The sequence below is a fragment of the Budorcas taxicolor genome, chromosome 11, assembly GCF_023091745.1.
Source record: "Budorcas taxicolor isolate Tak-1 chromosome 11, Takin1.1, whole genome shotgun sequence".
NCBI classification, from domain to species: Eukaryota; Metazoa; Chordata; class Mammalia; order Artiodactyla; family Bovidae; genus Budorcas; species Budorcas taxicolor.
Genome location: NC_068920.1, coordinates 165,490,689 through 165,504,954, shown reverse-complemented (window position 1 = coordinate 165,504,954; position 14,266 = coordinate 165,490,689). Strand labels below are relative to the sequence as shown.

The following is a 14,266-nucleotide window of genomic DNA, read 5'->3' as shown; positions in this document are numbered from 1 at the left end:
TCTGACAAAAATTCTTCCAGAGATTATTAAAAAAAAACCCAGCACATCCCACCATGTTTTATGCAGAAAGATGGGGAGGAAAACTTTCCTTTACACTGTTGTGCCAGCTAGTACACGGAAAGGAACAGTCAAGTTCAGAACAGCCATCTTGTAACTCCCAGTAAGATAGTTGATTTAGGCACAGATCATAAAGAGACGCTAAGACGGGAGGATACGAATACAGATCGCCCATATCGGAAATGAAAAGGGTGGCATCACTACAGACTCTGCAGACAGCAAATGATGTTAAGTGTTTGCAACAATGCAAGTGTATCTGACAGCTTAGATGTCATAGACCAAATTCTTGCAAAGCATAGCTGACAAAACCGAAAAATGGAAAATTTGAGCAGTCCTTTGTAGTTTTCCGTCACTCAGTCGTGTCCAGCTCTTTGCAACACCATGGACTGCAGCACGCCAGGCATCCCTGTCCTTCACCATTCAATTAAATAAATTGAATCAGTAGTTTAAAACTTCATCACAAAAAAACTTTAGGCTAAGATGGCTTCACTAGTGAATTCCTTCAAACATTTAAGGAAGAGAACGTATCAATCTTACAAAAAATTTTTTCAGAGACTATAAAAAGAAAGCACATCCCAGTATGTTTTATCAGCTAGTTTAAGCCTTGGTACTAAAACTTGAGACGGACATTAGGAGAAAGAAAAGTTACAGTCCAGTGCGTCTCATGAGCACAGATGCAAAAATACTAAAAAAAAATTATCAATCAAATTAGTTGACATGTTAAAGTGTTAATCAAGAAAAATGAATATACAAGCTCAGAGTATGGGATAATATTAGCAAATTCACATCTGATAAAGGACTGTTATCCAAAGAAAGTTCTCTTAAAACTCAGCAGTAAGAAAACAAACAACCTAATTTGAAAGATGGACCAAATCCCAAATAGATGCCTCACCAGAGAAGATACACAGATGATGCAGAAGCCCATGAGAAGATGCTGTACATCATATGTCGTCAGGGCAATGCAAATTGAATCATGAGCACGCACCCCATTAGAATGCACAGAAGCTGACACCACGCACGCCTGCTAGCATGGAGAGAAACTGACACCACGCACCCCTATTAACGTGCACAGAAGCTGACACCACGCACCCCTATTAGAATGGACAGAAGCTGACACCACGCACCCCTGCTAGCATGGAGAGAAGCTGACACCATGCACCCCTATTAACATGGACAGAAGCTGACACCACGCACCCCTATTAGAATGGACAGAAGCTGACACCACGCACCCCTGCTAGCATGGAGAGAAGCTGACACCACGCACCCCTATTAACGTGCACAGAAGCTGACACCACGCACCCCTATTAGAATGGACAGAAGCTGACACCACGCACCCCTATTAGAATGGACAGAAGCTGACACCACGCACCCCTGCTAGCATGGAGAGAAGCTGACACCACGCACCCCTATTAACATGGACAGAAGCTGACACCACGCACCCCTATTAGAATGGACAGAAGCTGACACCACGCACGCCTGCTAGTATGGAGAGAAGCTGACACCACGCACCCCTATTAACATGCACAGAAGCTGACACCACGCACCCCTATTAGAATGGACAGAAGCTGACACCACACACCCCTGCTAGCATGGAGAGAAGCTGACACCACGCACCCCTATTAACATGGACAGAAGCTGACACCACGCACCCCTATTAACATGGACAGAAGCTGACACCACGCACCCCTATTAGAATGGACAGAAGCTGACACCACGCACCCCTGCTAGCATGGAGAGAAGCTGACATCACCGAGTGTTGGTGAGGACGTGGAGCAACAGAAACTCATCACCACAAGTGGGGGTGCAAAACGGTGCGGCCACTTTGCAGACAGTTTGGTGGTTTCTTACAAAAGTAAGCACGTTCTCATGTCATACCAAGCCACCATGTTCCTTGGTATTTACCCAAAGGCACTGAAAACCCTTGTCCACACAAAAACCTGCACTTGAGTGCTGATAGCAATGCTATTCGTAGTTGCCAAGGCCTGGAGGGAACCAAGATGTCCTCCAGTAGCTGACATGTGGGCGTACTAAGTCACTTCGGTCGTGTCCGACTCTGTGCGACCCTATGGACTGTAGCCCACCAGGCCCCTCTGTCCATGGGGTTCTCCAGGCAAGAATGCTGGAGTGGGTTGCCCTGCCCTCCTCCAGGGGATCTTCCCGACCCAGGGGTCAAACCCGCGTCTCTTACATCTCCTGCATTGGCAGGTGGGTTCTTTACCACTAGTGCCACCTAAGAAACCCCCAGTAGCTGGAGGGATAAGTAAGCTGTGGTCCAGCAAGACAGCTGAATACTGTTCAGAGCTAGAAGGACACGTGCCCTAAAGTCGTGAAAGGATGCAGGGGAACTTAGATGAAGATTACAGAGTGAGAGGAGATCCTGCTGCGTGACCATCGGAAAAGGGGCCAAACTGCAGAGACAGTTAGGGGATTAGGGTGGTCGCTTGTGGCTGGGACTGGGGTCTCAGGTGTGCACATACGCGTGGGCCCGTCAGCTGTGCACCCTTCATAGGTCCGCCTGGTGTGCCCGTGCATGCCTCCATCAGGTGTGCCCACGCGCATGCTTCCACCCGGTGTGCCCGCGCACGTGCCTCTGCCCGGTGTGCCCGTACGCGTGCCTCCGCCCGGTGTGCCCATGCGTGCCTCCGCCCAGTGTGCCACGCGCATGCCTCCACCCGGTGTACCCACGCGCGTACCTCCGCCTGGTGTGCCTGTGTGTGCCTCCCTCAGGTGTGCCCGCGCGCGTGCCTCCGCCCGGTGTGCCCGCGCGCGTGCCTCCTCCCGGTGTGCCCGCGCGCGTGCCTCCGCCCGGTGTGCCCGCGTGCATGCCTCCCTCAGGTGTGCCCGTGCGCGTGCCTCCCTCAGGTGTGCCCGTGCGCGTGCCTCCGCCCGGTGTGCCCATGCACTGGGTCACTGGCCTGTCCCGCTGCTCTGTCTGTGTTGCCTGTCTGCCCGCCGTGGCCTTGCAGCAGCCCTGAGTCAGACAGGGGAGCCTCCCATGCTTTTCTTCTCCGTCAGAGTCGCTCTTGTCTTATTCTGGACCCTCTGCACTTGTATATGGATTTCGGAATCAGTTTGTCATTTTCTACCCCGAAAAGCTGCCTGTGCAGAGGGACCCAGTCAGGACTCGGGGACCTCTGGCAGCCTGCCTGGAGCCCAGAGGAAGTAGAAGGGCACATGATGAGTATGAAAGCTGTAACGGAGAACTTCAGAGAGATTCCGTGTCCAGAACATACCCCACAGCTGTGCAAAGAGTGCCTTCGGGACTCAGAGCAGACTTCTCCATGGAAACGTGACGGCAGGACGGGACTGAAACTCTCAGTAAAATATTTGGAAGATTCTTCCTAGCCTTTCCAAAGCAGGAAAATCAGAGAGGAAAGGGTTTTTTTATTTAAAAAAAAAATAAGCCAACAGATTCTGTCAAGATCACCCAGCATCCAAATAATGGGGATTCCAGAAAGAGGGGAGTGTGGAGGAATTCACTCCAGGCACAGTCCTGAGAGGATGGGGAGAGACCCACACCAAGGACCAGGGCCTTGAACTTTCAGAAAGAGCGGGAGTCGGGCCCTGGGTTCCTGGAGCAGCAGATGCCCAGCGCAAGGGGAGAGTTGCTTCAGACTATCAGCCCTCCAGTCCAGTGTGAGTTGAAGGGCACCATCCCCAGGTCCATTCCTGGCTTCTGGGAGCTCCCCGCGGAGTCACTCTGCCACAGCCTGGAGGCAGGAGAGGTGCAGTGCGACCCAAACAGGGAGGAGCCGTCCTCTTTGCGGTGGGGAGGGGAGTGACTCGTCCTCAGGACAGGTGGCCGAGGCAGCAATCAGACCGGCAAGCGTGAACCCACCACCAGTCATACTTGCGTGGCTATAATTCTGTGAAAGCAGCTGGTGCCTGACGAACTGGACCAAGGATGCCGTGTCTGGGGAGGGGAGCCTTCCATGGTGAGGCCTCTGTGCAGAGTGCCTAGAGCTGAACCCTCCAGACGTCACAGTGCAAGATGGTTCTTGGAAACACGGGGCGGATCTGAGCCATGTCAGAAATGTGGAGCAGGGGACTGTGATGGGCTGCCTTCCTCTGAGCCTTGTAGGAAAACTTGGCTTCTGAACTGTGCACACGTCTGATGCTGATGAAAATTAAGACCTTGAAATGCGTCGGCTGAGAGAAAGCAGTGCCGACCAGAGCCGTGTGTCTCCTGCAGGCGGTACCCACAGGCGACCCTGCGGCTGGAGAGGCTGAGCCCCAGAGCCCTGGGCCGGCAGGTGCTGCGGCTGCTGGAGCAGTACCGCCTGGGCCCTGGTGAGTGAGCCCCCCACACACTGCTCGGGGGCAGGAGCTGGGTGGGCGCTGCTGGGGTTCCGGGGCCCACCGCCCCCCAGCATTCGGTCTGGTCGGCGTCTCTTCCGGTCTCTTCGCTGCCCTTAGCAGCCTCTCTGCCCTTCTGGGCTGCCCCCGGGGAGTCTGGGCCTCATGGGTGAGGACCACCGAGCCTGCACAGCACCTCCACCCCTCCCCCACGGCGAGCGCAGCACCCTCGTCCTGCGTCTCGGGGACAGACTTACTGGCGGTGTCTGGCTTCACGTCATGAGACCGTGGAAGCTGTTCTCGCTTCCGGCCTGTGAGTGTTCGTTGGAAACGGAGGTGGAATCATGTCAGGTCCCCTTTCTGCTCCCAGAAGCCAGGAATGGACCTGGGGATGGTGTCTTGGGGAGACGCCACGCACTTCCCCTCTGATCTGCTACTGTGGTGGGTTGCATGGACTGACTGCGTGACGTTAGGTGATCCTCGGGTGTCTGCCACGGCCGAGTCTCCGCCAGGTTGCGTTGCCCTCTACACTACCAGGTCTGGCTTGCCAACCTTGCTTTAACTTAAAGGACTTTGCATCTGTGTCCGTAGCTGAAGCTGGACTCAGACTTCATCTTCCTGAGATGTCTGTTTCCGGCTTTGTGTACAAGGTAACGCTGGCCTCTGAAAACACAGTGGATGTCCTTTCTTTTCACGGAGGATGTTTGTAAAAGTTGGAATTCTTTCTTCCTGAGAAGTTTGGTGGAAATGACCTGTGAATCTCGATTGCCTTTCCAGATGGAAACAGGACTCTTGACTCAGCTGTGGTTTTTTCAAGGACTTTGTTTCACTTATGGTTCCAAATGGGCTGCCGTAAGGTGCCCCTAGTAAAGTAACATTCCACTGTGCGCTTATAACGAAGCTTCTTTGTGCACCTGTGGATGAACACTCAGGTGGTTTCCACGCCTCTGCTGTTGTGGATGAAGCTGCAGTCAGTGTAGGGGTGCAGATGTCTCTTTGAGGCTTTGGTTCCATAGCCTGTGGATAAACGCCCAGAAGTGGGATGGCTGGGTCATAGGCTAGTTCCATCTTTACCTTTTTTGAGGAAACTCCTCAGTGTTTGATTTGCATTCCCATCAACAGTGCACAACGGGCTTCCCTGGTAGTGTGGTTAAGACTCTGCACTTCCACCACAGAAGGCACAGCTTTGATCCCTGGTAGAAGAACTATGATCCTGTAGGCTGAGCAGCCAAAAAAAAGGCACGAGGACTCCCCTTTCCCCACATCCTCACCCGCATTTGTTATTTGTTGGTTTTGATGTGGCGGTTCTGACAGTTGTGAGGAGGTGCCTCTTTGTATTTTTGACTGGCGTCCCCCTGGAGGTTTGGGATGCTGAACACCTTTTCTTGGCCTGTTGGCCATCTCTGTATCTTCCTTAGGAAAATGTCTCTTTAGTTCTTCTTCTTGTTTTTTAAATTCAGATTATTTGGGCTTTTTTTGCTACTAAATTCTATGAGTTCTTTACCTGGTTTGACTATTAACCTCTTATCTATACATAGTTTGCAAATATTTTCTCCCACTCCAGAGGTTTCCTTTCATTTGGTTGCTACTGATTCTGTTGCCCTGATCTTGGTGTTTTTGATCCTGTCAGTTGTGTGCCTTCTTTCTTGAGTATATACCCCAAGTTTCAGCATGCATTCCTTCCATTATTGTTCAGCTCGAGATTTAATTTCCACTATAATTTTATTCTTTTACCTATAAAGGAACTGGCAGTGTGATTGTCATCTCCAGGCTGTGACATTTTGGTTTTCCCTTCACCGCACTGTGATTGGAGGCCGTGCTCGCTGTGATGTCAGCCCTCTGACTGGGCTGGAATGTGTTGTTGAGAAGAAATCTAGCTTCTCACCTTTGGAAGCAGTCTCTCCTCCTCTGGACACTTTTAGTGTCTTCTCTTTGTCTTTGGCGTTCTGCAGTTTCACTGTGAGGAGACTCATTGGAGGTTTCTCTTTGTTTTTACTTGGGAGTTATGGGACTTTGGGATCTATGGATTGGTGTCTTCAATCCGTCCTGGGAGTTTTCGGTCATTATTTCTTTTGGATATCGCCTGTTCCCCCTTCCTTGCTCTGGTCTCTTCTCTGTGTTTATGTTGAGTCCATGCTGTTTTTGCTGTGTGGCTGCCCTCCTGGTGTGGACCTCTGAGTGGACAGACCCTGTGCCCTCTGTGGGAGGACGGTCAGACATGGTGCAGGGTGGGGACTGCTCGCCCCTCTGCCCTGAGTGTACCCAGCCCTCTCTTCCTGGGCCTGGATCTGGGTGGAGCCCAGGCATCCGGCAGAGGCAGCAGGACCCGCCCGAGGTGGGTGGCTGAGTCTGGCTCACCTGCACCTTTTCCTTTAAAAGATCTGTTTCCCAGAGGAGTGTGTGGGTTTAGATGAAGCAGGCAGTACAGAGGAGGCCTGAGGGTGATACTGTATCCACAGGCTTTTGACAAAGTATCTTATTGGCAAAGTGATGTGTAACATTGTAGAAACTTCAGGAAAGCAGGTTTCCCTCTCCACTGGAGGGAGACTTAATTCTGCAACAGTTCTGGCTGCCTTTTTTCCCCCTTCCTGACCATCCCCTCCTGCTGCAAGCAATTCATTCATCCGTCCCTTCCTCCTGCAGTCTTGTCCCCACCAGCCTGTGGGGCACGGGTCTGAAGCCCTTGGCATCCTGCGTTCCTGCCCCCGCTGGAAAGGGGAGAGAAGGCTGCTGGGTGGTGGGCAGGCCCTGGCCCCAGGCAGCCCTGACCTCTGCACTCTTGGACAGCGCCCCTGCAGTGAGGGTGCTCCCCGAGCTGGTTGCAGGGTGCTGGCTGGGGCGGCCACATCCAGAACAGGGGGTCCTGGTCAGGGTCCGGTGGAGGCCTGCAGGTAGGCAGGCTCTGTGGTCAGCACCCCCCAGACCGCCAGGCTTCGAGGACAGCTGGCCCCAGGAGGGAGAAGCAGCAGCTGGTTGGAGGGCGGGGTGAGCGGACCGTGGGCACCCTTCCCAGGCCGCCCTGGACTCTGAACAGAATGTGAAGGTGAAGTTGACAGGTCCGCATAGTTTGTAAACACAGAGCAAGACGAGCCCCTTTCTCAAGAAACTCATGTTGGGGCGTGGGGAGAAACAAAAGCTCCAGCTGCCTGGAAAAAATGCAGGAAAGCCCCAAGAGGTGGCGACCCAGGAGACCCCAAGGGAGGGCAGGCCGGGGGCTCCGGTGCCTGGCCCGGGGCGGGGCGCCTTCCTTTACAGCCAGAGTGAAGGCCTCCTGCGAGGAATGTGCTGGGTTGGGGCGGGGGCAGGAAGACAGCGGGAGCCCCCCAGCCCCAGCCCGCATCGCTTGTCCACCAAGCCCGGCTGGGGCCCACCCTCTCTTTCAGCCCTGTGTCCCAACGTGGTCACTCAGCAGCGCCTGGCTGCCCTGCGGTACCTGTGCTACAAGCGGCTGGTGGAGGTGCGTGGCCTGGGGCGGGGCGGAGGGAGCTCTGAGCGAGGCCTGCTCTCTGCTCCCGGAGCTGCTGATAGAAAAGCTCACACTGGTGTCCACTTTTGCAGAGAAGCATGTCCCGGGAGAGCTGGGCTGAGCTGGTGCAGGTGAGCTCGGAGGTCCCGGCACATGATGATCCCCCGTGGGGCAGGGTGGGACACAATCGGAATCGCCAGGAGTCCAGGATCCTCCCTCCCCGCCGCCCGTGGACAGAGCTCCCAGGTGCTAGAGGGAGAGAGGTTCACCGAGAGAAGATTCTAGACTGTCCTCGGGCGCCCTGCTCGCCATGGCTCTGTGATCCGAGGCCTGGGGTGCCCACAGACCCTGAGGAGGAGACAGCTGCCCCTTGGGGTGATACGGGGGCTGGACTGGAGGTCCAGTCCCAGGCCAGGGACTGCCATCCCCTCAGGACACTGGCCTGCAGCCTGTGTCCCCAGTCCTGAGCTGGAGGCTGGGGTCATCATGGTGCAGAACCGTCCCCAGCTCTGGGCGAAGTGGCCTGGGAGGAAGGTGGGCTCTTGGGGGGGCTGGGGGCCCATGTGCGGGGCACTCCGCAGTGGTCAGGAACCAGGGACCCTCCTGCTGAGTGCCCGTGCGGGGTCTGCCAGTGGAGGGCGGTGCTGAGCCACCCCTGCCCCTGCCCTCCCCCCAACCCGAGTGACCTGCCGGTGCTGGTGAGTCATCAGAGAGGAACGCGGACCCCCGGGCAAGGCCCGGAAGGCCGGTCCCCCCTGGGTGCCAAGGCCGAGCCGGCCGGAAGGGCAGCGGACATCCTGAAGAATGTGGAGGGGTTTCCACATATTGTCGTCCACGTGGGAACCCGCAGCCTGCGGGAAGCGGCCACCGAGGCTGCTGGGGACAGAGCCGTGTGGGGAAGTGGCCCCGCCTGCCGGCCAGCAGGGGCTCCTCAGGAGGGTGGGGTCCACAGCGGCCGGTGGCCCCGAGGAGCCCCCACTCCCACCAGGACCTCTATAGGCCGTGTGGGCCTTCAGACAGATGGACAGACAGACAGGACACGTGGCCTCATGAGCCCTCACGGCCCCTGCCTCCCTGAAGACAAGTGGAGGCCCTGCGGCCTCTCCTCCCCCAGCACAGTGGTGCCAAGGCTGGGGGGGGGTGAGCAGGTGTGCAGGGGAGATGCGGGCAGAGACGAGGGCCCAGGAGAGGGTGCCCTGGGAGGCGGCACTGGCCCAAGCCACCTCGGCCACTAGAAGCCTCAGCCATGGGGACTGCTGGTCTCCAGAGGAAAGCCTCCTCTTTATGAAGGGTCTCAGGGCCTGAGAGGGGAGGTCGGGACCAGGCGTGAGGGGAGGTGGGGGCCGGGTCTGAGGGGAGGTGGGGGCCGGGTGTGAGGGGAGGTGGGGGGCCAGGCGTGAGGGGCGGTCGGGGCCGGGTCTGAGGGGAGGTTGGGGCCAGTCTGAGGGGTGTTCTTGGGCTGGGGGCTGACAGGATGGGCCCGTCCCTCGGGGCCAGCCCCGTGGAGCAGCCCTCACCCCGTCCCCCAGGGCCTGGTGGGGCAGGACGAGTGCCTGCAGGGGCAGCTGCTGCGGCTGCTGGCCTCTCAGGAAGATGTGGCCGCAGTCGCCCAGTGTGCCCTGGACCTCTCGTTGCCTGAGGAGCGACTCCCAGCAACAGTAGTGGCAGAAATGAGCCAACTCAGGCTCCAGGAGAGGTGAGCATCCCCCAGGCTCAGGGGGAGGGGGACCAGGAGGAGGACACGCCCTTGGGCCCCGACCCTCGGAAAGTGACTGGAGGCTGGCAGTGAGAAGTAGGGAGGGCCACGGAGGGGCGCAGGGCGCGTGAGCGGCCTGCAGACACACAGGCAGGTCCTGCCCCTCCGCAGGCTCCAGCAAAGACCCAGCGGCCGGGTGCCTCAGCTGGGCCACATAGCCCCCGGAGAGAACCCGGAGGGGCCTGGGGACCTGGCCGCTCCCAGGGTGTGAGGGCAGAGGCGTGGGAAGCAGACCCTGAAGGCCCCAGGCACATACCGGCCTTGAGGGCTCCCCTGGCCCTGCAGCCAGCTGGGGATGTCCAGGGGGGCACCAGGGGCTCTGCAGCTCTGCTCCTCCCCAGGACGGACAAGGCACCTTCAGAGGACAGGCGGGATGACTGCTACCGGCTGCCCATTGCCAGGGAGGACATCCACTTCCTGGCCTCCTGGGAGGAGCTGGCCAGGCACGAGGACACGCTCCTGCAGGTGTGTGCCCGGCCCCCTCGGGCGGCTGGTGTCAGGGGCTGCTCACCACGGCCTCCGGGGGCTCCAGCCACACTGGCACGCACAGCTGGGCAAGCCCTCCCCACAGAGGCCGCCTCCCCTGGACTGCAGTGCTCGCCTCGCCGCTCCAACCAGCCCCTCTGTCTGCAGCCGGGCCAGGTGGTCGGTGTGGACCTGGAGTGGAGACCGTCTTTCGGCGCAGGCGGCCGGCCCCGGGTGTCGCTCATGCAGGTGGCTGTGGAGGGCCATGTGTTCCTGCTGGACTTGCCCCGGCTCTCGAGTCCTGCGGGAGGGCAGGCACCCCGTGCCTTCTCCCAGCTGGTGTCTCGGCTGCTCTCAGATCCCTCCATCACCAAGCTGGGTGAGTAGCACCCGCCCTCGCCCCAGCCCTGCGGGACCTGGGGGACTGGCCTCTTCCTTGGCCCCCGTCACAGCGGCATCCCCCAACTGCAGGTTACGGGATGGCGGGGGACCTGCGGAGCCTGGGTGCGTCCTACCCAGCCCTGGCGCAGGCCGGGCACCAGCTGCAGGGCGGCCTGGACCTGCTACAGGTGCACAGACAGGTCAGCACTGGGGGTGTGCTGGGGGCTCCCTGCTCTGTGGAGCTGCCCACACAGCGGCGCCCGGCAGCGGTCTCACTGAGGACTTGTTCCTGCCTGGCCCCAGCCCTGATCCCTGGCCCCAGGTCACCAGGGACCCAGAGTACAGCGTCCCCCAGGAGAGAGTGTTGCCACACATCCCCACACTCCCCAGGGCGAGCCTGGCTATGCCCCTGCCTCCAGGATTCTCAGCACACCCCTGGGGGTTAAGATGTGGGCCCCAGAGCTGACCGGTGGGCGGGTGACCCTGCCCTGAGGCCCTGAGACCCCGAGACAGCCTGCCTGGGCCTCCGGCACCCCCTCTCAGGACACTGTCTATCATGGCGGGCACAGGGCCTGTCCAGGGGCCCCCGTGGGGCAGCCGGCCGTGTGCGGTGCTGTCCGCCCCCCAGGTCAAGCGCCTCACCCCCAGGGGTGCTGTCTTGCAGATGCGGGTGGCGGACAGGCCAGCCCCTGCTGTGGACGGGGCTGCAGGGCCACGGGGCCTCAGCCTTCTGGTGCAGCAGGTGCTGGGCAAGCCCCTGGACAAGACACAGCAGCTCTCCAACTGGGACCGGCGGCCACTGGGAGAGGGGCAGGTGGTCTATGCAGGTGGGCACCCCCTCTCCTGCCCTGCGACCCCACACGCCCCACACTGGAGGCTGAGGCTGACCTTGCCCACCCTAGCTGCGGATGCCTACTGCCTGCTGGAGGTGTTCTGGGCGCTGCGCAGAGAACCTGCCCGCTTCCACCTGCCAGGGGCCCTGCCCTGGAGCCTGGGGCTGGGACGCAGCAAGAGACACGGGACTTGGGAGCCACCCCCACAGAAGGCCTCGGCCTCCCCCTGGCAAGTAGGTGAAGCCCCCTAGGCCCTTTATCAGGATTCTCATGGGAAGAACCGCTCTGCTTAAGACTGGGACCTCACAGGGCTGGAGACCCGGAGTAGGGGTTGGGGAGAGCCATCTGGGGGCTTGTGTCCATCTACACTGGACCCTCTGCCCCAAAGGAAGGGAAGCAGGGGGTTAGGGTCCTACGAGAGGGGGCGTCCCCAGCCTGGCATGCCCCCCGCCAACACCCAGGGCAGCCTCTGGCTATGTCCCTGTGTGTCCCCGAGACCCTGGCACACTCCAGTGTGCACCCCACCCCCAGGAGATGTGTGCCAGCCCCCTGAGGTCCTGGGGGGTCTAGGGTTGTGTTCCCGGCTTCCCTGCTTTTCTGACATTGCTCACAGGAGCTGAGCGCCCTGGGAGCCCTCCCTCCCCGCCTGCCCCCTGCCCCTTGCCCACATGGGGGGTGGGCTGCTGAGCCAGGCTGTATTGCAGGAGCACTCGCCTGAGGCCGCGGCCCCCGAGGTCCCAGCCCGGGCCTTCCGCGTGGTGTGTGACAGCATGCTGGGGGGGCTGGGGCGGACCCTCCGCTGCCTGGGTATCGACGTGCGGGTGCTGCACTCTGGCGAGGACCACCGGCAGGCCGCCGAGGTGAGCGGGCCCGGGGGTGGGGGCGTGTTCGTGGCGGCAGCAGCGCCCCAGCTACGTGCCCCCCACCCCGAGGTGGGGCAGGGCTCCCCCGGTTGCCGGGTTGGTTTGTAGCTGTCCGGGCCTGCGGTCTGCAGGCTCCTCTGGGGGGTGGGCCTGGTGCGGGCAGGAGTGAGGACGTGGCTGGTAAACGTTCTTTACTGGGTTCGCTGAGATGCAGTCCCCTCTCCCCACAGTTCACTGTGTGCTTTGCGCAGCTATCTCCACGGTGGCTTCTAGGCCCTGTTCATTCCCCCGCCCACCCGTGAAGAGGCCCCCTCCAGGCTCCGCCCCGTCCCGACAGGCCCCGCCCCTGACCAGGCTCCGCCCCTCCTGGCCAGGCTCCGCCCCTGACCGGGCTCCACCCCCGGCCCTGGCAGCCTGATTTCCGGCTGCTCCGGATGTTGCGTGCCGGGGGACTTGTTGCTCGTGGCCTCTTGGTCCTGGCTGCTTTCACGAACGTGGTGTTTCCCGGGCTCGTCTGCGTTGTAGCATGTCAGAGCTTCAGTCCTGTTTACAACCAAATAACATTCCATCGGATGGACCACAGTGGAGCCATCCGCCGGGCAGTGATGGGCACCCAGGCTGTTGTGACTTGCGCAGCCACGAAAGAGTACCGAGGCGGCCAGGTCGACATTACGTAGTTACGTGTGATTTCTCTTATGCGTTTGGACACCTTCTTCTGGGAAGGGTCGCCAGGCTCAGCAAGCGGGTGACTGGGGCGTGGGGCGGGGAGGGGATGGTGGGGGGAGTGGGGTCTGAGCTTGGCAGGCGGCCCTTCCCTGAACACTGCACAGCCCGCTGGATGTTTCGGCAGCCTTCCCACCCCTGCTAACGAGGAAGCTGGGGCCAGAAGAACAGAGGGGCTGCAGAGGTAGGGTTGAGCCAGGAGGGAGCCGTCTGCCTCCCGAGCCGGCCCCCACGTCCATGAGAGGCTGTCCACCTTCCTCAGCCCTGGCCCCTCACGGCCAGCTCTTCCGGAGGCCTGGTCCTGGCTCCCAGGGAAGGAGGCATGATCGTGTCAAGAGTGGCTCTGGCCGCTGTCCCTGTCGGAAACCCTTCAGTCCTCCTGCTGGGGGTTGTTTCTAGCTTACAGAGGCTGAGATGAGAAGGTCAGCCTGGCTTCCTGAGGACCCCAGACGAGACGTCAGCAGTCACGGGGCAGAGAGCACAGGGCACCCCAGAGCCTGGCCACGCCCACCCCCGCAGAACTCGGCTTGAGTTCACGCTTAAGTGGCTGCAGCCACAGAGGCGAACCAGTGGATACGGGAGCCCAGAGTCGGTGCTGCTGTAACAGGCGCCTCAGACGCAGCAGGGCCGCGGGAGGGGCAGAGTCTGGGGACCTGCTGGGGTCAGCATGGCCCAGACGGAGCAGGTGCTGAAGCCCAGCCGGACCTGGACTAGAGCCAGGGGATTGGACCTCAGAACCTGGAACATCGCAGTCCTGAGGCCGCAGGCCAAGTGCCCTCCCGAGGGGTGTGGCAGGTGAGGTGCTTCTTCCTGGGAACACGGCTGTAGCTCCAGCCCCTGTGGTTACGGACTGACTCTGCCCACTTGTCCACTCGGCCTTGTGCTTGGAGTTCCCAGGGCCTGTCCTCATGCCTGCCCTGCCGTGGGTGGGGGTGGGGGGGGGTAACACTGTCACCTGTGTGTGTCACTCACGAACCGTTCTGGACAGCAGGGCGATGTGCCCACCTCTCGCACCTGTGGCGCTCTCGTGCGGGTGGAGCCCTCTGGCATTTCCTGGAGAGACTGTCTCTAGCCAGCGGCCCACCACGCCCCTGGATGTCCTCTCTTCTGTGGCTCTTTCCCAACCATGCACTTCCTGTGCAGACTCCCGAGGAGGTGACCTGGCTGTGTTGTTCAGCAGGGTTACCCTGTGGGTTTTGTTTTCTGTGATGAGCTCCGTTAACACTTCAGTTCAGTTCAGTCCAGTCGCTCAGTCATGTCCGACTCTTTGCGACCCCATGAATCGCAGCACGCCAGGCCTCCCTGTCCATCACCAACTCCCGGAGTTCACTCACACTCACGTCCATCGAGTCCGTGATGCCATCCAGCCATCTCATCCTCGGTCGTCCCCTTCCCCTCCTGCCCCCAATCCCTCCCAGCATCAGAG

At 59.7% G+C, this 14,266-nt stretch overlaps 1 protein-coding gene across 8 annotated transcripts in view; it reads left to right on the top strand.

Moving 5' to 3' along the window:
* The window catches only part of EXD3 (exonuclease 3'-5' domain containing 3), a 75,448-nt gene that overhangs the window by 35,947 nt on the left and 25,235 nt on the right, over positions 1 to 14,266 (top strand). For all 8 annotated transcript variants that reach the window (XR_008200143.1, XM_052648707.1, XM_052648708.1 and 5 more), the window contains 10 exons: positions 4,250 to 4,347; positions 7,737 to 7,810; positions 7,912 to 7,950; positions 9,349 to 9,515; positions 9,917 to 10,040; positions 10,209 to 10,419; positions 10,512 to 10,621; positions 11,086 to 11,248; positions 11,324 to 11,487; positions 11,959 to 12,114. Coding sequence is in view for 7 of the 8 variants with exons in the window: in XM_052648707.1 (XP_052504667.1) it covers positions 4,250 to 4,347; positions 7,737 to 7,810; positions 7,912 to 7,950; positions 9,349 to 9,515; positions 9,917 to 10,040; positions 10,209 to 10,419; positions 10,512 to 10,621; positions 11,086 to 11,248; positions 11,324 to 11,487; positions 11,959 to 12,114 (1,306 nt within the window). In the remaining variant the exon portion in view is untranslated. The remainder of the gene's footprint in view (positions 1 to 4,249; positions 4,348 to 7,736; positions 7,811 to 7,911; positions 7,951 to 9,348; positions 9,516 to 9,916; positions 10,041 to 10,208; positions 10,420 to 10,511; positions 10,622 to 11,085; positions 11,249 to 11,323; positions 11,488 to 11,958; positions 12,115 to 14,266) is intronic.